At 51.1% G+C, this 26,315-nt stretch overlaps 7 protein-coding genes across 7 annotated transcripts; 2 read left to right on the top strand and 5 right to left on the bottom strand.

The window, feature by feature from the left end:
• Positions 1 to 385: 385 nt before the first annotated feature.
• On the top strand, positions 386 to 2,322 carry NCU05056 (hypothetical protein; the record flags this gene model as incomplete). Its single annotated transcript, XM_951337.1, has 2 exons — positions 386 to 1,195; positions 1,399 to 2,322. The coding sequence occupies 2 exons, from the start codon at positions 386 to 388 to the stop codon at positions 2,320 to 2,322; spliced, it is 1,734 nt and encodes a 577-aa protein (XP_956430.1).
• Positions 2,323 to 2,614: 292 nt separating this feature from the next.
• Positions 2,615 to 4,003, bottom strand: gh7-1 (glycosylhydrolase family 7-1; the record flags this gene model as incomplete). The annotated part of the gene is made up of 2 exons (XM_951338.1): positions 2,615 to 3,322; positions 3,395 to 4,003. The coding sequence occupies 2 exons, from the start codon at positions 4,001 to 4,003 to the stop codon at positions 2,615 to 2,617; spliced, it is 1,317 nt and encodes a 438-aa protein (XP_956431.1).
• A 304-nt stretch (positions 4,004 to 4,307) lies between these two features.
• On the bottom strand, positions 4,308 to 5,401 carry NCU05058 (hypothetical protein; the record flags this gene model as incomplete). Its single annotated transcript, XM_951339.2, has 3 exons — positions 4,308 to 4,630; positions 4,833 to 4,923; positions 5,342 to 5,401. The coding sequence occupies 3 exons, from the start codon at positions 5,399 to 5,401 to the stop codon at positions 4,416 to 4,418; spliced, it is 366 nt and encodes a 121-aa protein (XP_956432.1). The 3' UTR covers positions 4,308 to 4,415.
• Positions 5,402 to 6,700: 1,299 nt separating this feature from the next.
• NCU05059 (monooxygenase) lies at positions 6,701 to 8,965 on the bottom strand (the record flags this gene model as incomplete). The annotated part of the gene is made up of 5 exons (XM_951340.3): positions 6,701 to 7,288; positions 7,363 to 7,431; positions 7,543 to 8,379; positions 8,681 to 8,730; positions 8,836 to 8,965. 5 exons carry the CDS (start codon positions 8,963 to 8,965, stop codon positions 6,701 to 6,703), a joined length of 1,674 nt encoding a protein of 557 aa, XP_956433.3.
• A 1,104-nt stretch (positions 8,966 to 10,069) lies between these two features.
• Positions 10,070 to 12,970, bottom strand: NCU05060 (hypothetical protein). Its single transcript, XM_951341.2, has 7 exons — positions 12,824 to 12,970; positions 12,033 to 12,730; positions 11,716 to 11,866; positions 11,379 to 11,662; positions 10,922 to 11,307; positions 10,793 to 10,860; positions 10,070 to 10,718 (listed from the first exon to the last, which is right to left on the bottom strand). Exons 2-7 carry the CDS (start codon positions 12,171 to 12,173, stop codon positions 10,342 to 10,344), a joined length of 1,407 nt encoding a protein of 468 aa, XP_956434.2. The 5' UTR covers positions 12,174 to 12,730; positions 12,824 to 12,970; the 3' UTR covers positions 10,070 to 10,341.
• An 8,246-nt stretch (positions 12,971 to 21,216) lies between these two features.
• NCU05061 (hypothetical protein) lies at positions 21,217 to 22,740 on the bottom strand (the record flags this gene model as incomplete). The annotated part of the gene is made up of 4 exons (XM_951342.1): positions 21,217 to 21,228; positions 21,321 to 22,050; positions 22,219 to 22,549; positions 22,656 to 22,740. The coding sequence occupies 4 exons, from the start codon at positions 22,738 to 22,740 to the stop codon at positions 21,217 to 21,219; spliced, it is 1,158 nt and encodes a 385-aa protein (XP_956435.1).
• A 1,027-nt stretch (positions 22,741 to 23,767) lies between these two features.
• On the top strand, positions 23,768 to 26,228 carry NCU05062 (hypothetical protein). Its single transcript, XM_951343.2, has 2 exons — positions 23,768 to 24,824; positions 24,891 to 26,228. The coding sequence occupies exons 1-2, from the start codon at positions 24,194 to 24,196 to the stop codon at positions 26,021 to 26,023; spliced, it is 1,764 nt and encodes a 587-aa protein (XP_956436.2). The 5' UTR covers positions 23,768 to 24,193; the 3' UTR covers positions 26,024 to 26,228.
• Positions 26,229 to 26,315: the final 87 nt, after the last annotated feature.

Genomic DNA, 26,315 nt, shown 5'->3' with positions numbered 1-26,315 from the left:
AAGTTGTGTTTGCGGGAAGTATGGCTCACGGGTTGGAAGCCTGGGCAGACGACGGGAGAAAGAATGCTATTGTCTGTCTTGGTCTGAATGAGGCATGTGATGCATTGGCGATACTCTTTGTTCGATGAATAGGATGAATGAGTCAATGAACAAAGGCTGTTTGTTTGGATGTTCTATTTCAGGGACGGCAGTGGGATGTATTGCGAACAATGAAGGTTCTGCTCCAGAACAACGTGTGTGCTTTGCTGTATTAACTGAACCGTCGGGAAAGTCAAAAGCAATGATCCCTCCTCTGTTTCCCTTCCTGCATACTTGGTTTTGAACTTGTTATTTTTCCTGTACAAGAGGAGTGCTCATTGAAAGCCAAAAAGTTCACCGACAAAAAATGTCCCGCCGATACCCCGACAAGAAGTACTACGACAACGACCGCGGTCTACCACCAAGACCGCCACGTTCACAAAGAGACCAAAGGGATGACGACAACCGTAGGGAGCGTGATTGCCCGCCAGCGAGAGAGTACTCGAGTTCAAACTACACCTCATCTTCGAGAAACCCACCAGGCCGACGCAACCCTCCACCAAGATCAGACTATGGCGGATCGAGAAATGACCGTCAACGATCCAGATCACCACCACCCTACCCGCGAAGAAGAAACAACCAGATTATCAACAATCACCAGCCAGGCGGCTTAAGGTCTGGTCGGTTATCCCCACCACCAAGAGAAAGACAAAACGACAGGTCCACATCTGGCAGGAACTCCCCAGCTCCAAGTACGACCAGTGGCAATCGGACTCCTGCACCGGCAAGGACAGCGCAGCCATCTCGAGCTCCTTCAAGGGCTCCTTCTCGCGCTCCATCACCAGTTCGAGCTCCGCACCCTCCCATTAGAGCTCCAGCTCCAGCACCAGCCCCTCGCCCAGCGCCAGCTCCCGCGCAAGCCACCAAACCCAAAGGATTTTCAGCCCCAAAGACCAAGAATCCCCGAAACACATTCCATTTTCTTGAGCTCTCGCTCGTCCAAGACGCCATCATCCACGACTCGCACATCCTACAAGATCTCGGACAATGCGTGGATGAATGTGAGCGAGAAGATCCCAACACGCCATGGGAGGAGCAGGAAAAGGGGAAGGAGTTCCTCAAGTGGTTTGAGGAGTATAGAAGTTCGGTGACGACTTTGAGGCCGGTTGTTCCGGGGGTGAGTTTTGGGAATCAGGTGGTGAGTACTAGCATTCTATTTCGTTAGTCAAAGAGATGGGTATGAGTGGTGTTAATGGTGGGATGTGGGGAAGAAATGAAGGAAAGGGGGAAAAGGGGGGAAAATGGGGGTAAAGAACTGGAGGACAGAGGAAAAGTGGAAGGAGAATAAAAGCTAACGAGCAAACCAAACCAAAACCACAGATGCGCGACCACGCCCTACTAGCAATGAAAGACATGATCCAGAAGAAATTAACGAGGAGGAAGTTGTTTACCGAGCTGTACCCACTACCACCGGCAGATAAAGGCGTCGACGACAACCAAGACTCCAAAACCAAATCCAACTCGCAAAATCCAGAACCTGCCAAACCCACCATCGACATCTCCACAGACGTCATCTGCCTCCTCCGCCCACCCCCCTCCTCCTCCAAACGCTCGCAGTACATCACCTTTGCACCCTACCACCTCTCTTCTTCTTCCTCCCCCACATACCATCCATCCAACATCCTCCTCACCACCTCCCCCGCCCTGACCAACCTCTCCGGCACCCACCCCTTTTCCCTCTCCTCCGCCCTTCCCGTCCTTTCCGGTTTGAAACGCGTCGCCTTCCTCTGGGACTCCGCCTCCCCCCCTAATCCCAACGGAGGGCCCGGTCCATTACCCGCCGACCTGGCCTTTCTTTACCCCGATAACTTACCCAGTCTCGAAACGATCTATATCCTCCATCCGGAGATTCGTCCAAGAAGCGAATGGTTCTGGGTGAGTCCCGAGTGTGAGACGTTTAGAGGGGGGGAGGGGATGGGCAGTGAGGCGTTGTTTGTGGAGGTGAGGGAGGGGGATGTTGAGGTTGAGGGGACAGGAACGAGGACGGGGATGGGAAATAAGGGGAATTCGAAGGGAGGAAGTATGTGGGAGGTTTTGGGGGAGGAAAACAATGGGGGTGGGAAGAGGGATGTCTGGGGGAGGGGGGGCAGGGAAGAGGAGGAGGAGGTTAAAGTTAGTGAGGGGGTGAGAGATGCGTTGAGGGAGGTCAAGGCTTTGGAGGGGTTGTATGATGCTGAGGGGGCAAAGGGGAAGCGAAGGAGGGTGAAAGTGAAGTTGATGGGGTGTATTCCTATTAGGACTTGAAAAGGGGGGGTGGTGGTGATGGGAGGATATGAGCTGGTGAAATGAGGTGGATGAGATAGGTGGGAAGTCGCGGTTGAACTTTAAGCCCTGAATGTAAAAGAAAGACAAAGTAGGTCCGATGAGGCAAAATGACTGATAGAATGTAGATGATTGAACATGAATAAACGCCGTGATTTTGTAGCATAATCCCTTTGGAATGGAAGTTTCTTCTTTACTGTGCTTTGTATCCAAGACAACTTTTTGCATCCCTTTCACTCAACAAACAAACAACAACCACCAAATTTCTTACAGTCTAAGCACTCAACCCCTTCGCAACCCGTCTAACACCATACTTCCCCGCAGAAGCATACGTACTACCCATCTCTCCCCACTTGATATTCGAAAACGTCACCCTCGCATCCGGCTTCTTCTGCAAAATCAGCTTCGGATCACCCTCGGTCGCGCTGCACGGTCCACTGTCCCCGGAATCCAACCAATTCATGAACCCGCTCTCATCCGCCCAGATACTGAAAATCAGCACCATGCCCCTTCCCATCGCCTCGCCCATGGTCTTGAGTCCGCCGCGCTGCATCGTCCACGAAGAAGTCTTTTCGCAGAACTGCGTGCTCACTGAATCAGTCGATAAACTATCAACAGCGATCTTGGCGTTCTTGATCAGTTTTCCATTCTGAGACCACAACCGACGGATCTCCACCAACACGCCGTCTTCACGGCCATTATCGGTCAGGAATTGTGTGGTGACGGTGAATTTCTGGGTGGTGTCGATGGTTTTGGCGGGAGGAGCAAGCCCGTAGAAATCATGGACTCCCTTCTGGTATTCGTTGTAAGTGCAACCCCACTGGTCGCAGACGCCCTGGGACTGGCCGCACTCGGTGTCTCCCGTGCACTTGTAGACGCGCTCGATGGAGCAGGGGTGCGGGGTGAAGGACTTTGCGCGGGCGTTGGCTTCGAAGATGTCCATTTCGTTGCAGCACGCGCCGTGGGTTTTGTTGATGTTTGCCTGGTGCCTGTTAATACCTCTACCTCTACCTCTACCTCTACCTGGAGGTATGAAATATAGAAAGAAACTAACCTCGCCATTGATAAAATCCAACTTGGGACACTGCGCATCGCAATACCCCGTGCCATACTCCGCTCCTGCAGCATTGAATTCTCCCCGTCCACCATCCATCAACATCTCACTCAAATAAAACGCCCCGTTCATGCCACAAGGCAAATTACTAACATCCACATCGAACGAGATCTCCTTGCCCAACAACTTGACAGCTTCATAGTTCTTGCCGTCCTCAGCAACGAGATAAGTCCGCGGCGAGCTCGTCTTGTAATGTCCTGGGTTCGACGGGTCAGACACCCACTGGTTCAGCGTCAGGGCGTCTCCTTCGGTCTTGACACCCAAAGAAGCATAATCGACGCCTTCGAGGGCGCAGTTGGCTGCGCAGGTGGCGGCGTCGGGGCAGAGAGGACCGCCTACGACGCAAGCGGTGGATGGGTCGCCGATCTTGTGCAGGGGACGCTGGAAGGCGTCGAGGACGATGGAGGTTGAGACGGTTTGGCACCCGCCGGAGAGGGTGCAGCGCTTGGTGGGCAGTTTGGGGTGGGATTCGGGGGTGATGGTACCGATTTGTTGGGCGGAGACGAGGGAGGCGGTTAGGCCGGTTAAGAAGGCGAGTTTATGAACCATCTTGGGCGTCTGTCTGGTGGTCTAGGGAATGACGCTTAGATGACACCGATGGAATGGATGCAGTCGGGTGGTGAAGTATATGCATGCCATGGTGGATGGCCGATGGTATTTATCACGGTCGTTGACTTGTATAAACCGCAGCGGAACATGGATTTTCTGGGGATTGACGGGTTGAGAACACCGAATACAACCTCAAGACCGGCATTGCCGTCTCTCCTTGAACTTGGTAAAGTTTGAGCGGAAGAAAGAACCGAAGTCGAGGTCTTGAACTCGTGTTGATCGGGGATCGGAGCATGATTAGAGGGAGATTTTGGCGGTTGATGGTGTCTTGAGACGGAGTGACACCCCGACATGCGGGTACACAAGGGGATTTCCAAGATTTGGGAAGACGTTCATTACGAGAGAATCATGCTTAAATCTGGTGATGGAGCAGGCAGAATCCGGAAGTACGGGCCATTGTCCAGGACGTCACGACGGTGGGCTTAGTTCCGTTGCCGGCGAGCCTTGTTCCGTCGATGTTGGATGCCATTTTCGGCAACTCGGTCACTCGGAGCCGATGGTTCATCTTGGCGAGCTTGGATCTTGGTCCCTGGCATTTCCCCGCATGTTCCGGTCCAGACCCTGAGGCTGTCAAGTTGTTGAAGGTATGGAGAAGTCAGCAGTTTGATGTTACTGGACTTGTCTCAAATGAGTATGGTTATGCGGATCTGAATAGGTAAGCAAGAAGAGCTGGCCGCAAATCTGGGTCAGGTAGCTGAACGATCACACCGAACCTCGAGTGAAGCGCTCCAATCGCCTAAGGGTCCGATACCCCTCTCGCGGTCCTTACTTCCTTGAAAAGGATAACCATCCTCGGTGCACCCCATGGTCTTGAAGGATGGTATCATGTCCGAGGTGGCCTTGCCATTGCAGTCAAGGCACTAACAGGATGGGTGGTGGTTAGCACCAAAATCTGGTAGCGCTCCCCAGGCGCAAAGTCGCAACCTTCAGGCGCCGTGAGTCGTGACTGTGAGAGGCCATCAAATAAGAAAATGAGATATGGTCGCGGTCATTACCCATGATGTTGGAGAGCTTTCCTCTCGTTGAAGAAGCCGGGAGTTGATGGCCATGGTGATTGTTGTTCAAGTTGTAACGAAGAATGAGAAATCGGAGTCATGGTTGAAGCTGCCTAGGCAACTGGGCCTTGTCAAGCCACTGCACTTGCCACTATTGGGCTGTGGCTTGGCGATGGTTTTTGCAAGAGGTACTATTGTTAGGGTCTGCCGCTGATCTTGTGCGTATCTCCTAGCAACATCTGGTACATATGCAGCTGTTATACATCGCCAATTCCCAACTTACTGTCTTCGTTTTCCTTTTCGCCTCTTCAACACTCATCTCCATTCGTGAATCATCAGCCATTGACGAATCCCGTCCATCACCAGCTCTCCAAAAGCGATTTGACCTTCCTCTGGACCATTCTACCGATCGATTCCCCGCATTTCGCGAATATTTCGAGCCCCGGTATTTAACCCATTGAACGCTTTAAGGCCATGATCAACAACCTCCCGGATCTCGCAAATCTGATATGAGTTACCTGTCGCGTTCGCCGTTTCAATGTGACCACTTCAGATACCTTCCCTTCAACTTGGCCATTTGGCTTCCACCTCCCAAATTGGCCAAGTGGGCATAGGTGGGCGACGGTAGGCAGGTAGTCACTTGTTTCGTCAACTTACCTGAGAACACTTCATAAAATCATCGTCCGCCTGTTACTCGTCAGGTCTTCAAAACCGACCGTCTGGCTACCTATATTCATCTATTGTTCAATACGATGATCGACTTCCTCTTCTTTTCTGGGTACCCAAGAACATTGGATGGTACCGAGAACGCTCGCAGTGAAGCCACCGTCACAGTGACAGCCTTGAGTCTCCATGATTGGACACCGCCAATCCCCAGATTCATGGACAACCAGCCCAGCGTAGGGTAATTCTCCGCATTGGTTATTAACGTTCCCAATTTGTTTGCATTCAGGACAATGCATGGCTTACATCCTCTTTGGCTGTTGGATAACACTTTGCCGTTATTGCCAGCCATACCCTCCAGGTGTCCTTGATTCTCGGTAGCTATATCACGGCCGATCCGAGATCTATTTCGGTGGAATGTATACTAATGCTTAGCATCATATTTCTGAGGCTGAGCTTGGGAGGTTTCCTCTTGCGATCTCTTTACTTGATCTTGTATCCTTGATCTTACTACTACCAAAGAAAATATGTAAATCACATGCATCATGAGGACTGATCAAACAAGGACAACAGGGAAGCACCTTGCGCGTGAGTAAAGCTTCACCCCTGCCGTTGCATCCTCTCAGCTAACGATAAATCTGAACCCCTGCTAACCCACGTGGAAGCCATGCAAAGGAGGGAGACATTCCGGGCACCGTCAACTTGCAGGTTGCCGGTTAGTTGCAGTCGTATACTGACTGGTGCTGCTACGTTCTTTACTAATTGGTATCAAAAGGCGATGATACAGCTTACGGACAGGCCCTATTTCCAATGCCTACCGACGAATCCAATCATCCTCTTCAGGTACGCGAGGGATTACCATCCTCAGTGATCAATGGTAGATAGAATAGACCATTGCCCGCCCAATCTTCCCAACACTCTCGAAATTCTCTCTCCCTCGACCAGTAGACCAAAACACAACCCCCTTCCCCCCAGTGCCTCACCGCCTATAATGCCCCGTAAAATCATACCTAACACCCATCATCCCCAACAACACCTTTCCCACCCCCTTTTCATCCCCCTTCACCTCCTTCAACGCCCCCAAAAACTCATCCTTTTCCAACTCCAACTGCCCACTCACCCTCCTAAAATTCTCCTGACTCACCGGGTCAATAACCGTCTTCCACTTCTCCATCCTCTTCTCACTATACAGCTCCAAAATCTCCTCCTCATCTGCTTTCCCATCCCAGATGCCCGCCAGACAATCATACAGCCCGCCTACATCGACGAACCCGCCTGTGATACCCAGGCCTCCCCACGGGTTACACAGGTGGGCGGCGTCTGCTACTAGTAGCACACGACCAACGCGGAAGGAGGGCGCGCAGCGCTGGTGCATTTTGTAAGGAGAGAGGGTGAGGAGTTGGTATTGGTCCGGGGTGGGCGAGCCGGGGAGGATGGATTGGAATTTGAAGGGTTGGCGGGCGAGGTATTGGGCGTGGGTGAGGTTGGGGACTTCGGCGTAGGTGATGCGGTACAGAGAAGGGTGGGAGGGGGTGGAGGGGGTGGAGGGGGATATGCGGGCTGCCATCTGTGTTTATTTCCAGAGGTGGTAGAGGTTAGTGATGAGATGGAGATGGAGGGAGTGATGGGACAAAGACGCACGAAAAAGTTCTCGGGGTCGATGATGAAGTTGGCGTCGGACCAGCCGAATTTGTCAAAGTCGTAGTATGTCTGTTCATGTCCGTTAGTCATTGCATGTCACGCCTTCTTCGTTTCCATATGCACTTCTTTCCCTGGTATCCAACCATTCTTTCTTAGCAAGGGGTTGAATTGAAAACTCACATTCGTAGCAATAATCGTCCTATCCCAGGTAAACCCCGGGAACTCATCCCCAAACAGTCCCTTTCTAACCGCACTATTCGCTCCATCCGCGCCCACTACGATACATCCCTCCCCACCGACCTTTTTCCTCTCCTTCACTTCCCCATCCTCCCCCGTAATCTCAACCTCAACCCAAGCCCCCCTTTCCTCCCCTTTTTCCTCTCCCTTCTCTTCTTCCCCATCCTCATCCCCCAAACCCGTATGCCCAACCCCCACAACCTTATGCCTCCAGCACACCTCCACCCCCCGTTCCACACACTCCTCAAGCATCACCTTACACAAATCCTGCAAAACAAGACAATGCGTCCTCAAATCTTCTCCTTCTTCTCCTTCTTCTCCTTCTTCTCCTTCTCCTTTTCCTTCTCCTTCTTCTTCTCCTTCTCCTTTTCCTTTTCCTTTCCCATCCGTCCCTATAGGTAAACCCCACACCCCCTCCGGCACCCCTTCCAGCCCATCTAGCGAAACACCCCTCAACCCTCCCGACTCAAACCCGCCTACTTCTTCAAAAGTCCTGGGCTTCCTCCACGTCATACTCGACAGGACAAATCCACGATCACGGATCTTGTCGATGATGCCTGCGCGAATGAGGTCGGGAATGCATGGTGTGCCGTAGTGGGCGGCGCGCGGGCGGGAGTCGAGTGCGTGGGAGGCTTCGAGGATGGTTACTGGGATACCTATACCGCTGCCGTCGGGTGGTCCGAAGAGGGAGGAAGGGGAGGATATGGAAGGAGAACGCCCATGGCGGGAGAGGAGCAGGGCGAGGAGAAGGCCGGAGGGGCCGGCGCCTATTATGTAGATCTGTGATGTCTGTTAGGTATGCATATAAGGGAGGGGGATGGGAGTGGTAAGACTTGCTCTTTTGAAGGGACGGGGTTGTTGTTGGTCTGACATGGTGTTTGCTGGCTTCGTGAAAGGCAGTGGATTTATATTGGGTTATTGAGAGACAAGAAGGAGTTCAAGGTCCCGACCATCTCGGAATACAACCGTTGTTATATCATCCCTCCCACCGACATTTCTACCTAGACAATCTTTCCCCGCACCCGCGGGTCCCGGAAGCCACGAGATCGGAGGGATGGCGATCACATCTTGGACCACTTACAGCCCTGACTATTTTGGCTTTGCGGGGAAGTCTGGGGTTGCTCAGGTCTACTATAGGTCAATGGTTGTTGATCGGTTTGCTAGCTTCGGTGGCTTCTTCTGTCTGCCGTGTTTGCCTCGGATTTTAGGTCGCATGGTGATCATGATTGCAATAACTCGGCATGCCGAAGTTTGGGGTTCGGGTTCCGGGTGCAGAAAGAGGGGCCGTTGGCAATGATGATTTGGAACGAAGTCCGCACCGATATTGGGATAGAGTCAATGACAGCAACAACAAGAACAACAACATTATCACCATCCAATGCCCATAAGAGGGAAATCTGTAGTCATATTGACCATATACAAGCGGAAGGTGTCGATGCTTGGGTGAGGTGGAGGAGGAACCTAAGAAGAGGGTTGACACTCGATTCTGACCTGGCAGTTTCGCTGAATTTCGAAGTGCACGCTACGAGATCCAAGAAGAATTGCGAGCGGAAAAAAAAAAGAAAAAGAAAACCAAGATGAGGTAGTGTACCAAATCTAGCACCGATGATAGGCAAGGAAGGAAGGAGCGAATAGCGGAGGGCGTCGAAGGAAGAAAAGAAGTGCCGAATACCCATCCACGACGTACTAGGTATGTACTTCATATACTCTCTTCGGGCTTGGCGTCCTGATCCCATCCGATCAATCCACTTTCCACTTTCCACCAAACCCGAACCTCAGAGGCCGCCGTCCCTTGCGTTACACCCGTGCCATTCCGTGACAGTGTGAGAACTGGTGAACAACTATGCGGAAGGAAATGATCACGGTGAATGAATGACGTAGTGGTGGTGAAAGTATTGATTGATTGTGTGTGTGTGTGTGAGAGAGAGAGAAAACTCGGGAGAAGGAGGACAAAGGGGAAGTCCGCCTTATATAGTGTTCAGGTTGTGGACCGAAGGGAGCCGGATGGGGGCAAGGTATCGTTCTTTCCTTCCTTGGTTCCTTGCGAACTCACAAATTACTCCTTGCCGTCAAAGTGAAAGTGGGTAGAAAACTCGCCGCTACCATACGCAGCACACACCTCTATCCTCCAACTCAGACAATACAGACATCGATGTGACCGCTGGAAAAAATATTATGTTTTACCGAAGAGGCAGTCGAGTCTAGTAACCGATTCCATACGACAGATATATAAATCTTTCAAGTTGATCTGTCGTGAACTGACGGTAATAGTCCGTCCATTCAAGTAAAATAACGTATAAATGTTCCACTTCATTTCTAGCAGGTTTGGTATCCATGCATGTATCTTCCTTCCTTGCCTCCTAGGTAGCCTCGGATTTTTCGTCCATCCTATCGCTTCCCATCCCTTCTTCTTTCAGTCGTCCCTGAGTATTCCTCCAATATCCATTCCATGATACCCATCCATCCATCCATCCATCCATCCATCAACCCATATAATAGACGTACACAAAAATTATGTCATGAGACGTGCGTTGCTCCAGCTTCAGCTTTTCTTGCCGCCTTTTCCATAAACGAGAGACGCAAAGAACTTTTGTGTGTGTGTGTGTGTGACTGTTCTCTGTTGTTCCAGTTCGGGTATTACTGTATCCAGAACTCAAAGAAAAGAAGAAAAGAAAAAGAACAAAAGAAAAAAAAAAACAAGCAAATCGAGCTTTGACAGCACTTCTTTCGTGTAGACAAGTGTCATACTTTGGACCCCATCTTCTTGAAATCCTCATCCGAGTCGGTAACCAGCTCGGTAATGCTCTCGCAGCTCGCACCATGCAGCTGCGAGTGATCATCATCATGCGTACACTTGGTCCCTATCGACGACCCGTCGTGGCCATGGTCCATTGTCGTCTTAGTGGACTCGTGGAATGTGGGTTTGCTCTTGCTGGCAAGACTCTTGTTCATGGCGGTGCTGGCGCTGGCTGACACGGGCTCGAGCTCGTACTTGTTAGTTGTCCCGAGGATGCTGGGGAGCAGCTTGCGGAACAGCAGTCGTAAGCTAGGAAGGCAGGGGGTGATGACACCGACATCGATTTCGACGCCAGACCAAATGCAAAGATCGGCAATGTCCCCTGTTATTTTATGTGTCAGTAGTGATTCATCCGACGTGCTTGGGTAATCCGGGTGTAGTTGTGGTGGAACGTACTGGTTGGGTTCTCGGCCTTTGCGAAATGGGGAATGGTCTTGAGTCGGATCAAACTGATGATCATGACACTGCGCACAACAAAGTTAGTAACCTGTACAATAAAAAGCAGACGGCTCTGTAGTAACTTACGAAGCACCAACGCTGAACATCACACAGCCCATAACCTTCTTCTTCCAGTGGAGATTGAGAGCAAACAGCTGAGGGAACGGCAAGACAAGCAACCAAATGTCAAAGGCGATACCCGTACCCGCAGCGGACCAGACAAGTGCCTGCACGTTTCCACAGTGACCTTGGCTCTCTCCCGACCAAGACAACCAAAAGTTATTGATGGGGGTGCATTGAAAGATGACGGCGCACAAGAAGCTGAAGTTGTAGACGACGTTGAAGGCCATGGTGTAGGTAAGAATGCGGCTGACCTTGTTGTCCTTGGGGAATACGCGGAGGTAGAAGAGAATGATGGAGGCCCGGACAAAAAAGCGGGAGACCGTGTACAGCAACATGTTGGCGTAGAATAACTGTGACGCTCGCTGTTAGTGACACATCCGAGGAAAAGTACACCAAAAGAGCCAAGCTTATTTAGACCTACCCTCAAAATTGTAGTGACGTCGTCAAACTTGACATACCAAATATCAAGTCCGTAGCCATGGTCAATCGATCGGAAGTTGAGAGAGCTGAAACCAATGCAACCGCAGAAGGCGAAAAGGTTGCACAAATCATCCCACCAGAAATAAGCCCTGGTCAACACACGGGCAAGCACCCGCAGAACGACCGCGAATAGGGCAAGGCCGAGGAACACGGCAAGGACGGGAACGATGGTGGTGTTCTTCCTGATGGGCTCGTGGCAGAGGTGGGAGGTGATGTTCTTGGCGGCTTCGAGGGAGGGTTAGCTTCCATTCAGCAATTGGTTCATGGGAGATGCTCACTAAGAGATTCCTTGATAGTGCAAGCCCCATGGATACACGCGGCCGAAAGGTCGTTGATTTGCTGACTGTGACACACACAGTCGGCCAGGTTGGGGTTTAACAGAGTGCCGCATGTCCCTACGGTGGTGACGGTGTTGACGAGGCAATTGAGCTATATGGAAAAGACACTGTTCAGCTTGTGATTCTCGACATGCATGTCGATGTGGGCTCGGTGAAGTTCGGTTTCGACGGTTGGATGACCAGATATAGTACAGTCGAAGTGGGTGACTAGGTATGTTGGTGCTTGGTGCTCATGGCGTTGGTGTCGGTATTCTTACAGCACAATGTGGCAAGCTCCCCAAGGCCTCCGTGAGATTGATTGGCGGCGTCTCGATGACTTGTTCGGCAGAGGCGATATTGGTGAAGAACAAGAATAGGCACAGGCCAAGAATGGCAACTGTGGTTCGGATGGATCCCATGATTAGGATGGCCCTCTACTGACACATGCTCTGACCCTTTGGTGTTTTTGGTAGTTTCGGCCACACAGTTGTCGACGTCTTTCTCGGGATGAAGGTATTCGGAAACCCGGACACGGGCCGGATTTTTGATATTCGGGTGGAGTATATGAATGGCGTTTTGGGGTATGGATCAGATAACGAACGACGGAGTTGAAGACACAGACAGCACACCTAAGCCTGAAAGAAGAGCAAGAAGGCGAGACTGTGGGACCTCTTAGGGACAGAGGAGCCACCGGATTAAAGATGTTCTCGACTCTGCCCCAGGACCAAGCAGCCTTTCAAGGACGGACCAGGGGTCGTCCCCAGAGAGGAGACTTTACCGATTAGAGCCCCATTGTTCCAGGGGTGTTCTGCAGGAGGCAGGGTTGGTTTGAAGGCCTTGTCTTTGACCTTGTCGAGAATTCCCCAAAGGGCTACGCGAATGTAGTGTATAGGGAGCCATGTCTGCGGTATTATACATAGTAACAGGGGAATAGGCCGCAGTGGTGTTACTTGGAAATGTGGGACATTGGTGGAGTCTGTCTTGTATGCCGATCAGCGTAGGCTCATTGAGTGAGGTCGTCTTCTTCAGTCGATTTAGCCACCATACCGTAGCAACGAAAGACACCTACCGTCTTTGGATCCCTAGAAACCGTTTTCCCTTGAGGCTCATTGCAGGACCTGCCGGATGTAGGGTCGGACTCGGTTACCGGAAGTCAAAGCGCAAAGGTCTGGCCGACCGTTGACTATGTATTGACAGTTCATGTCGAGTTTTGGCGATAATGTCTGTAATCGCCAGGGGGATTATCTGCTTGCCTTGGTCCAACGCAAAGAAGGCGACCAAATATGTTTGTTTGACTGAAAAAGGGAAGATGGTAGATGCTGACTCGCATTATCGTGACCCGCATGGTTGTGGATGCTTTGAAGGTGGTGGACTGTGTTCCCCAATGTGGGATGGTCTAGATGCCCAGCTCTGCCCAGGCAGAATGGATGGGGATGCGTGGATGTCGAAACGATGAATTGTGGGACGAGACCGAGATTCACCATCTTTGGTGTTGTTCCCGCCAAGCACGTGGGCAGCTGCGAAGCAATCCAGCTGCCAAAGGCACAATTGATTGACCGGTCAGGACTGCCAAGGACCGACAAGGAGTGCCAGATTGATCAGCGATGCTCTTTCCTCTTTTTGATGGTGCCCCTCCTGCCCCACATGTCACTAACTCAACCCCTCAAACGATTGGCGAACGGAGATTAGTGAACTCGAGAAGTGGATGTCTTCATCGGTACGTACCTCTGGTTTTCTTGTTTTTTCTTGAATTCTTGCGTTGGTGTCTGCGTACAATTTCACATTCTGTTTTTGGCGGTTTTCGAACATGATGATCACATGCCATCGAAATTCGGGACGGGCCTCGGTGGAGATTTTTTTATCTTCCGTAACCACAATGACCACGAGAAGCAGGAACAGAACTATAATGTAAGGTACAGTTTAAAAATCATTGGTGTGCCTGAACAACCATCCCGTTTGCTGTCTGCCGCCTACTGGTGGGATGTGCCGATGTATGTGCACGAATAGGGCAATATAGGCGAACGGAAAATCCAGACCTTAATCTCAACCACAGCGTCGGATGCAACAGAACAAGTGGAGGTCTCAAAAAGATGTCTCAAACCCTTTTCTTCGATTTTACCAGCAGTTTGGTTTGGTTTCTCGGTTCGTTTTCCATTCAACTGCCGTCGTCCATCAATTCCCATCTTGGTCTGTGCTACAATGATCATCCTCGTTCCCCATCGTCAATCTGTACCGAATCACGACAGCGGACTTTCACACGCCCATGAGATCGTCTGTTCAATGACAGGACGCTAAAGACCTTTGACGCCAATTCCGCAACTAGGGTGAGCCACGTCGGGTTCCTCCGCCTTTTTCTTCCTTCTCCAACGCGGGTATTGAGTATCCGGAAGACAAGACGATACGTACCATTCACGCCTTAGTGACCAAGCCATTACTCTTGGCGCCAAGTCACAAAGTCACTCCTTTATTAATACTTCTTTATAACTTTACGAAGAGGAACTGCAACGAAATGCTGGATGAACCAGTAAACGCAGCGCGCCCAGTAGCCGGCTTTTTGGGTGCAAAGCTCTATACTGGGTTGTGGTGAGGTTGAATGCAGCGGCCGGAAGAGAAGTTGGGACTTAGGGTTTTTGCTTGGGCGTGTGGAGTTCTGCTGGTAAGTTCAAAAGGTACGTATCATCTTGTCTTCCGGATATGCACTCCCCCAACGCGGGTCGTTATGGAGTCAAAGTTCATTCACTGAAGTCCTCCACCATGGCATGGCATTTCAACTCGTGGTTTTGGGGATTGTGAGCCTCAAGCCCCCTTATTCCTTTCTCCAGGCTTATAAGTACGACATTGCGGCGTATAATACAGGGCAATTATACCTGCCTCCATTAGCAGTCGTGATTGCAGATTATCTCGAGCTATCTTGTAGCAATTTCCATCATTATCACCACTATCTGCTATGTAGGTAGGACTGCCTCCGTGTTAGGCATGTAGTATCGTAGAAACCCCTTTATGTTCGGCTGTCACTACACGTAACAATGGGCATTGTAATGTCGGCGTTATGCAGGTGACTGCCAAGGGCTTCCAAAACCACTGCGACGTTGATTTGAAAGAAGAGCCCCCCTCGAACTCGACCCAACAACCCCGGTCACCTCCCGTCCGACCGTTGTTGCCACCATCCCTCCCTCCCGTTGCAGCCACCCACACTCTCTCTCTCCCACACCATTGCACCTCTCACACGCAAAACCCCTAGCAAAACACCATCGGCCTTGTGGGATGTTCCACTCTTCCATGCATAGAAAAAAAGGAAAGGCTTTCGTCGTCAAACCAGGTCCCCGGGAAAAGGCCTGGCTAGGGTATCCATCCTTTGGTCGCCGACTTGACGTCCCAAACGCAACGCTGTTATAACCGGGGCGAACCCCTCGTGCTTCCGCGTGCACTTTACCTATTCTTCACAGGCTTCACCGGCATTTAACATAATTTGGCAGGTGCCCGAATGAAACGCTTACATGCCCAACGGGTATACCTGGGTAAATTGTACATTCCCGTCCCAAGTACGTAACGGTTTATCTGCCAAGAGGGACGGGTCTAGTGTACGGCGACCATGGCTGCTTAAGCGAATTCATTCATGGCACTGACATCCCTTCTTGAAATTGGTGCGCTGTTTTGCTAGTACATATTCCATCACCGAGCAGGCCGCAGCAAAGAACTGAAGCTGCAGCAGTACATACAGTACGTACTGTACATGTATCATACATGTCACACTCGCCTACCTCTACGGATAGAGCGTCTCATCAGTAATTGAATGGCTGCCAGGGACTTAATTGGCCTTTTGACGGACGGAAGGAACGGACGAACAATGAACACAGCTGAGTGGTAAAGGGCTTTTGAGATTGCTTCACATTTTTACTAGTTTTCTCTCATTCTCTATTTTGCTGCACCTAAAATTCTGCACCAGGTCATGTCTTCAGCCTCTCTTGCAACAAGTTGCAACTACTTCGAAACCCGTTCTCATTGCAGGATGCGTCTTTCCCACCTCTAAAACCGCGCTTTTACGGGGTCGGTAAGCCCTAGATGTAGCCGACAGCAACAAGCGACGATTAGCCCGAGTCCTGGGATAATAAAGGGGAAAACTCTGCTCAAATCACAAACAAGCTAATGCGCGGCTACATACATAGGGAAGTTATAGGTGGGCATTCTCGGTTGTGTTCGGTTCACGGTTGCGATATCCCACAAGTACCGCGTCCACGTACCATTTTCTCGGACTTTCAGCGTATCAGAGGCAAGTTTACCATAGCATCACCGCCGCCAACGAGTCCAACCGAACGGAAACTCGGAAATTTTTTTGCTCGGCTCCAAGCTTTCCGCTTCCGCGCCTCCAATTGGAATTCGGTGTTCGCCCGTGCCATTACCATTGCCGTTACCAGAAAGCAAAGTAAAGCCAAGTGTGCCAAGCAAGGTAGCACACCACTGCACCACCGGCTTTTGGTCGTCCTAAAACACGGTAGCGAGTATCACTCGTCACCGTGATGCGTGATGCAAATACCGAACCGAAGCTTCGGTACCATAGTAAGAAAAGGACAAAAGGAGTTGCAGTTATCCCTCAACCAAGCTTTTATGATCTTCATTCTACACGACTCACGTGCTATGTACATACTCACCTTTCCGGAGTTCCGGAGTATGTGAACAAACAAGTACACGTGGCCAAGAAATTGCAATTGTTCAACTCAGTGAGCGAGGAAAATCCTACAAAATCTTCGCCAGGCCAGGCGCAAAAACAAAACAAGGTCCCAGACGACCCGCCTTGTCCACGCGACAAGCTTTCCACTGTTCGTCGATCTTCCGCCGCTTGAATGCTAGCTAGTTTTGCTCTCGCTCGGTACACTACACTAGTGCCAGGCACGCACTCGCGCTCAGTGGTTGGATTGATATCCACAAACCCCCGATTTTCCACGCTTAATCCTCACCATGGATGGATGGACCCTTTTTATTACAAAAGGTCAAGCAAAAAAAAGAGGAAGGAGGATTGACAAGTCTACACGTAGTTAGTCTACTTAGCACGAGGCAAAGTGGATGTTTCGACATCGTGGATAGAAAATGAATTTCTGCGCGATGCGACGATGTTGGTCGCCCGCCCGCCCGGCTAGTCGCTAGGCATGCCGATCCGCGAGATACCCCGACCACCCCAGGGAAGTTCATATCCTCCAGACTTCCCAGTCCCATGAGCCGAATCAATCCTCGGGGGAGGGGAGAGACAAAACATGACCAGGGCTGAAATCCCAATGTCCTGATATGGGAAATGCTGAACTGATAAAAGCCCAAGTCTCAATTGGAAAAAAACAAAACCAAAAACCAGAAAAAGATAGATGCGCAAAGCCCGCTCTACGTTCTTCAGGTCCCCTAAACCTCAAGAGCCAAGTCTAGAGCCTTGGATGTCATGGTCTGCTTCGCTTTTTGGTTTTGCTCGCACTTGCTCTTACTCCCCTTATCGATCAGAAACACCTCCATGACGTGGTGATCGGCTGTCGTATCACTCACTCCAGTTGTCAGCCTGCAACATCTTTTCTCGGTCCTTTGCGACTCGCTTCGTTGTGAGCTTGATCGAGCTTGTCATCGAGAGCTGGGGGGCTACATAGTTTAGTTTAGTTTAGTTTAGTTTGTTTCTGCCAAAACTTAGTCAGCAACTACAAGTTAGACTACCCTCAAAAGAATGATGAGCAGCACTCCCAAGTGAGACACCATGACATAGCGTCGCATCGCTTAAGCGACAAACTTCAGGGCAGCAATCCAGGCTCGTCCCCGACAAAATAAGTGGCACCTTTTCGGGTAGTACATGGGCGATGAGCGCAACAAAAGGTGCCACCTTTTCTGTCAGGGACGAGCCAGGGTAACGCACACACATCCGACAAAAAGAAACGATAGACAAGACGGCACGGCAACTACGGTCGGGAACGAAGACGGTCAATCAGTCGGCTGGTTGGCTAGCAGCACACATCGATGGGTGTCGGATTATGGTTAGACTTGGTTGGTGTCTGCTTATCATTAGGTCAGTTTGTGGTTGCGCCGGAAATATTCTGCTGCGGGCCGGGTGTGGCGCTCACTCCCACAAGCCACTGCCGCTCTTTACTGCCGCCGTCCCAGTGCTAAGTATCTTCGGGGATCTAACTGGCTGAGAACACCAACAATTCAAAAGAAGGTTCTGACATCGCATAGGATTTCCGTCGTCGCGGTGCCGCCGCGTCTCACATCTCACGACGAAGAACCGAGAGAAAGCCGACGTACGTGTGATTGTTGATGGTCGACTTGCGAGTCGCACCTGGACTGCAAATGTGGATTTTTTTGCGAACGGCGGATGGGGATCCAATGCATGCAGGTACGGATTCTCAAAATCCACTCCTTCCCGACGAACCTAACCGTGTTTAACCGTGGAAACCATTGAAACGAAACTATCGATTAAACCCGACGGAACGGGGGGGACCCAAAACCTCAAGCCCCCCCAAAAAATGAGAGGGAATGATCCACCATGAACTCCATCCGTTATATCCATGTGTCGTGTCGCGGCTGTGTAGCGACGGAGGTATATGTACCGAAGTACAATGTCATCTCGGCGCGCATGTCGCGGTTTTGTTCTTCTGCTTTTCTTTTCTTTTCCTCTTTCTTTCTCCGCTGTCGTCGGTGCCCGTGGAGCGATTCTGGTGAGCAATTCAAATGGCCGACTCCGAGTTTCGTACCGTGTAACTTTCCTTGCGTCAGCTTGGCTGGTTGCAAAATTTTCTATTTCTTCGGGCACATCCACCGTTTGACGTTGCGACGGGGGTTAGGAGGTTCCTTCAAGATTGACGTCTGCCCCCAATCCAAGGGAACCCATCCGACTTCCGTTGGCGTCCCCTGTTTCACACTCGCAGATGGTCCAGACTTTTGGCCCCTGAATCGAAGGAACACTTATGTATACTGGATGACCGCAAATGGGGCCGAGCCGACCATTAACCACAATATGTACCGGTTCACCGGCTCACCACAATGCGACTTCAAAGTTGGGCTTCACTTGATTCGGTAGCGGTTGGAAGAAATCCCACCAATGGGATTACAATCCGGATGAATCTAGTTAATCTACTGTCAAGATCCTGGATTTCTTTCAAATGCCTTGTACCAACTATCAAATGCATAAGTCCTCGGTCACTGGATATAATAATTTGAATGCTGGATGCTGGATGCTGGATAGCAGTACCACCGAGCCGCATGCAATTGCAATGTAACTTGGATAGGTATGTATGTGACCAAGCATCTTGACAGACCACTGCAAGTCTGTAACTGGTGCTTTGACGGTAAAGTTACACCACATGACGGCTTGACCGGGCAGTCGGCTATCTCTACCAGTCACAACCAGTCAGTCAACAGCACAATCAGATTAACCGGTTACATACAATCATTGCCGTTCGGTTCCCCTAGCCGTAGTGGCCAGTAGCAGCGAGCACGACGTCGGTGAGTCGGACGGCGTTCCCGCGTCTGTGAATGAAAGGCAATCAATCAGTTCTACTGGCGGCATTTCCGACTGGTTGCTGGCTTTCATGCTTGTTATTACCTCCAACGGATCTTAAGGACCCAGAGGAACCAAAGGACCCAAGGACCAGGAAAGAAGATGAAGCTTTTAAACTCTGAAGGGGTGCATATCTATGCATATCCCAAGAATGGAAAGGCACACAAGACACAAATCCCCCGTAAAGATTGAAAACGCTGGAGATGCTCGAACCCCAAAGTCCATGTGACACCCGATGGTCCGGATGTCGAACTGGTCTTGAATAGACAGTGATTTGCACTTTGACCAAATGATCGGGACCCTTAGTTTGCGGCTGATTTAAGCATTCACGTTAGTCTGCCCTTTCTCTTCTCTTCGTTCTCTACTTACCTTCCCTTCCTTGTGAAGTTTCAAGTTGGCTAGGTAGACTTGGGCCCTAAGAAGTGAGTGACGCACCAACAACACGCCCAGTTTCTGGCGCTAGGAATTGAAGCGCTCAAGTTGACATACCTGCCCGCCTGGGTCGGCTCAGCAGGGCAACAAACCTAACCTAACCGCAAGTATGAAGATGCGAATGACGAATACTAGTGTAGATAGACGATGCGGTCCGGTCATGCTTGACTCGAGTCATGACGTTTTGTTCGTTGACATGGACAAGACTGCTGACAAAGCTCACAAGACTAAGAAGACTAACGTAAGGTGACCAGATTGTCCGGACTCCGGACTCCGGACTTTGGCTGGCGAAGTGAGCGTGCGGTAGGTAAGAGAAACGGGGAGCGAAAGGGCAAGAGGAAGCGGAAGCGAACGGGTTCGGGTATGTGGAAAATGCGCTGGTACTAGACTACCAGTTCGTGAATCTCGATCTCAATTCTTGAATAGCATGTAGTGATCGGTGATGCGGTGGTGCGGTGGTGCGATGGTCGGTAATCCGGTGGCTGCACATGGTGATACCAACGGCGAAAGCGCAAAAGGGGACCAGAAATGAGGAGCTGAAGTTGTCAACTGAGCGATGTCAGGGGGTTCGGAATGTAAGGTAGGTAGCTTGGTTGTCCGGAAACTCAATCGCTTGGCGCCTAAACAGGAAGCCGAGGGAGTTGAAGGAAGAAGAGGGCTAGATCCCGCCGTGCCAAGACATGTTCGGTGGCCTGTGTCGACACTCGACGACAGACCGGGAACGGAAACGGAAGGAGCGACAGACTCTGGTAGTAGATTCGGAGTGGACTAGGAAAAAATTGGGACCGGCCCGGTTTCGAGGATGATGGAAGCCCGAATCACATCTATTGTTCAAGAATTCGATAGAGCATCGCAGCCATAATGAAGAAGCGTGGGACTTGAATGTGTAAAGATACTAGACAAGATTCAGATTTGAAATGGTCGTTAATTCGTAACATCCATGCAACGACCCGCTCAACCCACTATAGTATAGACGCTGTGAATCAAGTAGGTAGGAAAGCAGGACCAAGCCAAAGTTAGCTTCGTCCTGCTTCACCTACCCGATCCCAGCGTCTATATTATCGTGTGAGGAACAGTTTGTTGTTAGATACCTACCTAGCCTATGAGACCGAAAATACAAACCCAAGAAAAACATGAAGACCAGTTCAATGTAGGGGTAGGAAAGTCGTACGAAATGAAGCAAGGATCATAAACCGACCGTGACCATGAGACAGTCTGGAAACTTTGATATCAAAGAAGTAACCGAAAACAGACAAATCGTAGACCGACACAGAACCGCTTTGGAGTAAGAAGAAGAACCACACCATAACTTCCATACACAACGAACACAATAAACCACCACTTGAGAAACCCGCTCTGAAAGCCGGTAGACTGCATATTCCAGCAAAAGTCCACCTGCTTTTCTTCCTTTCCACCGATTTCATCCCTCCAGCCTTTCCAGGCCGGCACACCCACCCATACCCCCTCCGCTATTCTCATCCCATTCCCTCCTTCGCCTTAGGTACCTAGGTATGTACCTAGAGGTATGTAAGTATCATCTAGTCCCCCCTTTCCCTCCTACCATACCCAATCTCCATCTCAATTTTACTTCCACGTCCACGTATCATACCCTTTCCTTCTCCTTCTTGTTCTTGTTCTTCATCGCCCGCTCACAAGCCGACATCGTCTTTCCCCTCTGAACACGCTGATGTCTCGCCAAGAAATCCTTTCGCACAAACGACGTCTTACACTTGGTACACTCGAACGGGTCCTGCAAAATGCCGATTTCCTCGGCATACTTTTTGTGAGTGGTGCGGTAATGTTTCTTGAGTTCTTTGGAGTGGGCGAAATAGTTGCACTTCTCGGCGGCTTGGCACTTTTTCTTTTCGGGGGATCTTCTGTTGGAGGAGGAGGAGGAGGATGAAGAAGAGGTGGATGGAGAAGGCGAGGGAGCCGATGACGTTGGGGATAGAAATGGTGCTGGGATGTGGGATGGGTGTGAATGGTACAAGTGGATGTGAGAAGGGATGGGTGAGTGGGATTGGAGATAAGTGGGTGATAGTGGGAATCGAGCACCGGATAGCCAGACACCGTTCATAGGTGCCGGAAAGGCTATCGGCGTCTCGGGTGAGATGGTTGTAGCCAGTGTAGCGTTGGTAAGTTGCGGGTTGCAACAACCCTGAATGAGCGGTTCCTCTGGAGTGACGGGCGGATATTGAACGAAGGACTGCCCCTGCTGCTGAATGAACGACGGGTTTGGTGCGTTGTGTTGTTCGTCTCCAAATGTATAAAGTTCCTCTCCACCATACATGTATCCCTCCCCCTCCAATTGATTATGATGCTGTTGCAATGATTCCCCACTGTAGTCCGGTGCAGCCAACCCATTGGCATGGGACAAAGGCCACAGCAGCTGGTGTGAATTCTGGATAGAACCGCTCGTCCACTAAGTCTCGGAGCTAGGATTGCCATTGCTTTGCATCATGATCGCGGGGGGGTTTGGGATAGAGGGCATGGTGTTGGAGTCATACACCTGGTCCACATTGGGTTGCGCCTGGTTGTAGATGTTGACATAGCCATCTTTGAGAGCAGCAAGCTCATTGGCTGGCATGGTCATAGTCCAAGGTCCAGGCGTCTCTTGGAGGACCCCATGCTGCGCGGCTGTAATGTCGTGCATGGTGTCACCAGGTGCAGCGTTCAAGCCTGTGGGGTCTTGTGCGACAGACAGCAATTCTTGCTCCATTTCCGCAAGGGAGAAGCCGACGTCACTGGGGCTTTCGGCACCGCTTCCGACGTACGACGAGAAGTCTGACGGAGTGGACGGCGAATTGACGGTAGATGGAGAACGAGCCGAGCCGCCATCTTCAACAGTGCCACAGTCATCGAAGTCCACGTGGTCTGACGTGGATACCGCTGCGACTTGTTAGGTCTTGCATGACACCGTCGTGGGTAGGGTGAGGGGATGTACTTTCAACGTCCATGGGCAGTGTCAACAGCCTAGGGTCGATACAATTATCCACCACACCCGGGGGAGCTGGATCAGGGTAGCTCATGGCGTCAGAGCACATCCGCAATGCGGACACTGCGATGCGAGCTGGTTGCTGTCAAGACGATGTGTGATGGTGTGGCTTGTCGTATCGGTGATCACAAGAGAGATGATGTGAGCATGGGTCATGAAAGAGAAGAGGGGAAGGGATGGATCAAACGAGGCCTACTAAGGCGTGAGGCCCTTTTAAAAGGACGCTTGTGTTCCACTTTGACAAGGAAGAGTGAGGGAATAAGTGAAGACGTCAACAGAGCTGAGTGGGTTGTTTGGGGGCTGTAGGCCTCTCCCGTCTATCAATGGCAGTGACCCGTGGGATGTGACCACTTGGAGTGTCGAATATCCAACAACAAACAGACGATATCTCGTCGAGAGTTTGGAGAAACATGGTTGAAAAATGGGTATGCCTTGTCCAAAGAGTGGACAACACGCCATCCTCCTTTGGTAACCGGCCTGATTGTGATTGGCTCGTCAGTCGGGCCTCACGCAGGATGGTGGGTAGATGAGGTCGGCTCGAGGTCGGTTAAATCGAGCAGAATGTTTGGGCAGAGAGTCCGTGGGGCGCGAGCCTCGTCTTCTTGAGGATGTCTTGTTGCACCCCCAGCTTCCTTCCATCAGGGAGTAGATAGCTGAGCAAAGTGTAGCTGGAGGGGCAATACACTGACGAGATACGAATGATGACGTTCAGCTCAGTTGGTGTTGCGAAAACACTTTGGTGTTCTGAAAGATGAAGATTTGGAAATTCAACTCAGTGTGGGTGTTAAGCTTACTGACAGTGCACGGACAGTCTCACCCAATTTTACAAGTAGCGTAATCGGCCGAGACCTCATTCTGCAGTCATGGCCGCGTCTGCGCTGCTTTGTGTCGTGCTGGTTGTGGATATTCCTGTCCCCTCTTGTAGGGTTGATTCAACGGCCATGATTGGTTGATGCACTAACAAAAACCACAAGGAGCGGGGGGGCTGGTGGAGGGGGGGCATCGTTGCTTGGTGGGGAAGAACGAACTGCGGACATGCACTGCACTGCACTGCCCTGTCACCCAATCTTCTCTTCTTGGTCGCCTTTTTTTTTTTTTCTTTTGGGTTTTTCTTGACGCCTTATTTCGACGACATGTGTTGATGCATGTCCAAACATCAAACACGGCAAGAGGGAGGTCGGGAACAAGAAAAGAAAGAAAATGTCTCAGATGATCGTTGCCCGTTATTGCGCTGACTCTGCCCACGACCATCCAACGCATCCGCCGGCGTCAACTCGACTTTTCCACACCAGCAAACGGGAGCCCTGATATTGTCGACGGAATAGGTAGAAGGACATCCACATTGCCCACGAAGTCACTGGAACCGATCACTTCCTCTCCAGCAAACAGGACAGTCAAGACCCCGTCCTCGAGCCCAAAGAACAACGGCATTTCCCACGCCACCACTGAAACCACCTGCCCCCCCCTCTCGGCCAGACAACCTAACAATGGAAACCAAGGAGTCCTCAGACATCCGATATGGCACTCCAATCAAGATGGCTCCCAAAATCCTCCACCGTTTCTATGAGCCTATCATGCTCCTCGAAGCCCTCAAGGGGCCCATTGGCGAACCATCATCTGGCCCCTCCCAGGCCATGCGCGTGGACGACGAGGATCCCAAACAGCTCTTCCAGGCCTTCGTCTACAGGCTTGCCCATGTCTGTGATCGAGAAAAGGGCGGCAATACGGTGACATCCATCATGGTCCTTGACACTAGCAATGTCTTGGCAGCTGAGCAGGAGGTCGTCTATGTCTTTGGTGTCAACCAAGCTACACCTCGCCATCTGAAGCACACGGCCCAGTTTCTGCGTACCGTTCTGGAAAAGGTAGCTAGTGCTCCGCCAAAGAGTGATAGGGAGGGGAGAGAGGCGGCCGAGAGGGAGCTGTGGCAGACTGTCCTGCGCTTCAATCGGCCAAGGGTGAAGTTTTATCTCAAGTCATTGAGGGAGAAGGCAGAAGAGTGTTTACGGCAGTGTGAGGTGGACGAAAAGGAGGAGGATCGCGAAATAGCCAGAGGGCTACAGGACTTGCTCGAGTCAGAGGACTATGCCGTCACGGAAATGACGTCGGAGGCAGAGTGTAAGTCACCAACACCATAATCCGGTCATGGCCTCGCCGTCCGTCGATGCAGACTAACATGCCCAGACGACCAAAAATGCAACACCATCACCCGACAACTCAGGAGCATCTTCGCTTCCACACGCCTCAATGCCATCCTAATTGCCCGCGCCGCTGCCGGCCGCACCGCCATGGCTGGCCACGCCAGTATGGAATGCTGGTCCGATCTAGTGCACGTCGCCCAGCGCATCCGGGCCTACCGCGCCTCGGTGCACTCCTTCTTCAAAGCCCGCGACGAATGGCCACATCTCTTCCAAGTCAAAATCCATATAGTCGCCGTTCCCTCCGCCGACCCCCAGGAGACGCCGCGACGCAAAAAATCTCTTCAAGCCGAGAGCATCGTTGGCCGCATGACCTCCAACGAAAAACTGATGACCATTTTCAAGCGCTTTGTGCAAGACTTGCAAATGCACAATCTCGACACCAGACTAGTCGACGCCTACGAAAAAAACGATAAGTTGGCCGTCCATTCCGAAGTGCTCCTGCACCATTGGCTCCTTACGGATCACGGTAAAGGCGAAATCAGTCCCACCATGTTTTTCAACTCGTGGCCTTATATCGGCTCAAGCAAGCCCACCTGCAAGTTATGCAGATACTACTTTGAAGAGTCCCGATCAGGTGTCGAGGTGCGAGCTTCGCATGGAAACTTGTATCCAAAGTGGCGGTTGCCAGACGTCTACGACTTCCACCCCCCGGACGCCATTAAAAGGAGGCAGATCATGCTGGACAGGATTCTACAGCGCGTCAGGACCGAAGTGTTTAATGTCATCAAGAAGAAGAGCCCGTTGAGCTATAAGCACGAAGACTCAAACACTTGGTCGGCCACGATGCAACTCGATGATCGGTTGACACAGAATCAGACGGACGCGGGGACAGATGCAGGTACAAGGGCAGGCACGGTGGTGGATTGGGACGAGACTTCGTCTGTGATTGTGCAACGAGATGATGTCGAGCCGGCATCGGGTATTGAGAATGATGTGGACAGCATTGCATCTTTGGACTCCATGCAAGCCATGGAGAGTAATGTTGAAGATCTCCGGGGCCTTCATCTGCATGACAAGATCGACGAGGTCGATGTGCGTGCTAAATCGGGTATGGAACAGGATGAAGACGAGGATGATGATGACGATGATGACAATGGGGGAGGGGCGGCACTTTAACATTTGAAGGCTATCGTTGATGAACACAAGACCTGAAATCGGATTACCTTCTCGGTTTACTTACCAATATCAGTGATCAGACCCCCAAAATGCTCCTTGCAGGTCTGCATGCGGGACAATCCTTCGGATGGATGGAGGTCCAAATTTATCCACGTATAGCACTTTATCTCCGGGTTTAACGTCGAGATATCGTACCGTTGCCACATAATTATCCCGTCCGCTCATTGCAGCTGCAGTATCACAAAGGTACCGCCAATGTTACCCGGTCCCGATATCCCCGCACATTAGAGCT

This window comes from Neurospora crassa, linkage group VI (genome assembly GCF_000182925.2).
Source record: "Neurospora crassa OR74A linkage group VI, whole genome shotgun sequence".
Classification (NCBI taxonomy): domain Eukaryota; kingdom Fungi; phylum Ascomycota; class Sordariomycetes; order Sordariales; family Sordariaceae; genus Neurospora; species Neurospora crassa.
The sequence above is the reverse complement of the archived record's forward strand: the minus strand, read 5'-3'. Positions and strand labels throughout refer to the sequence as shown.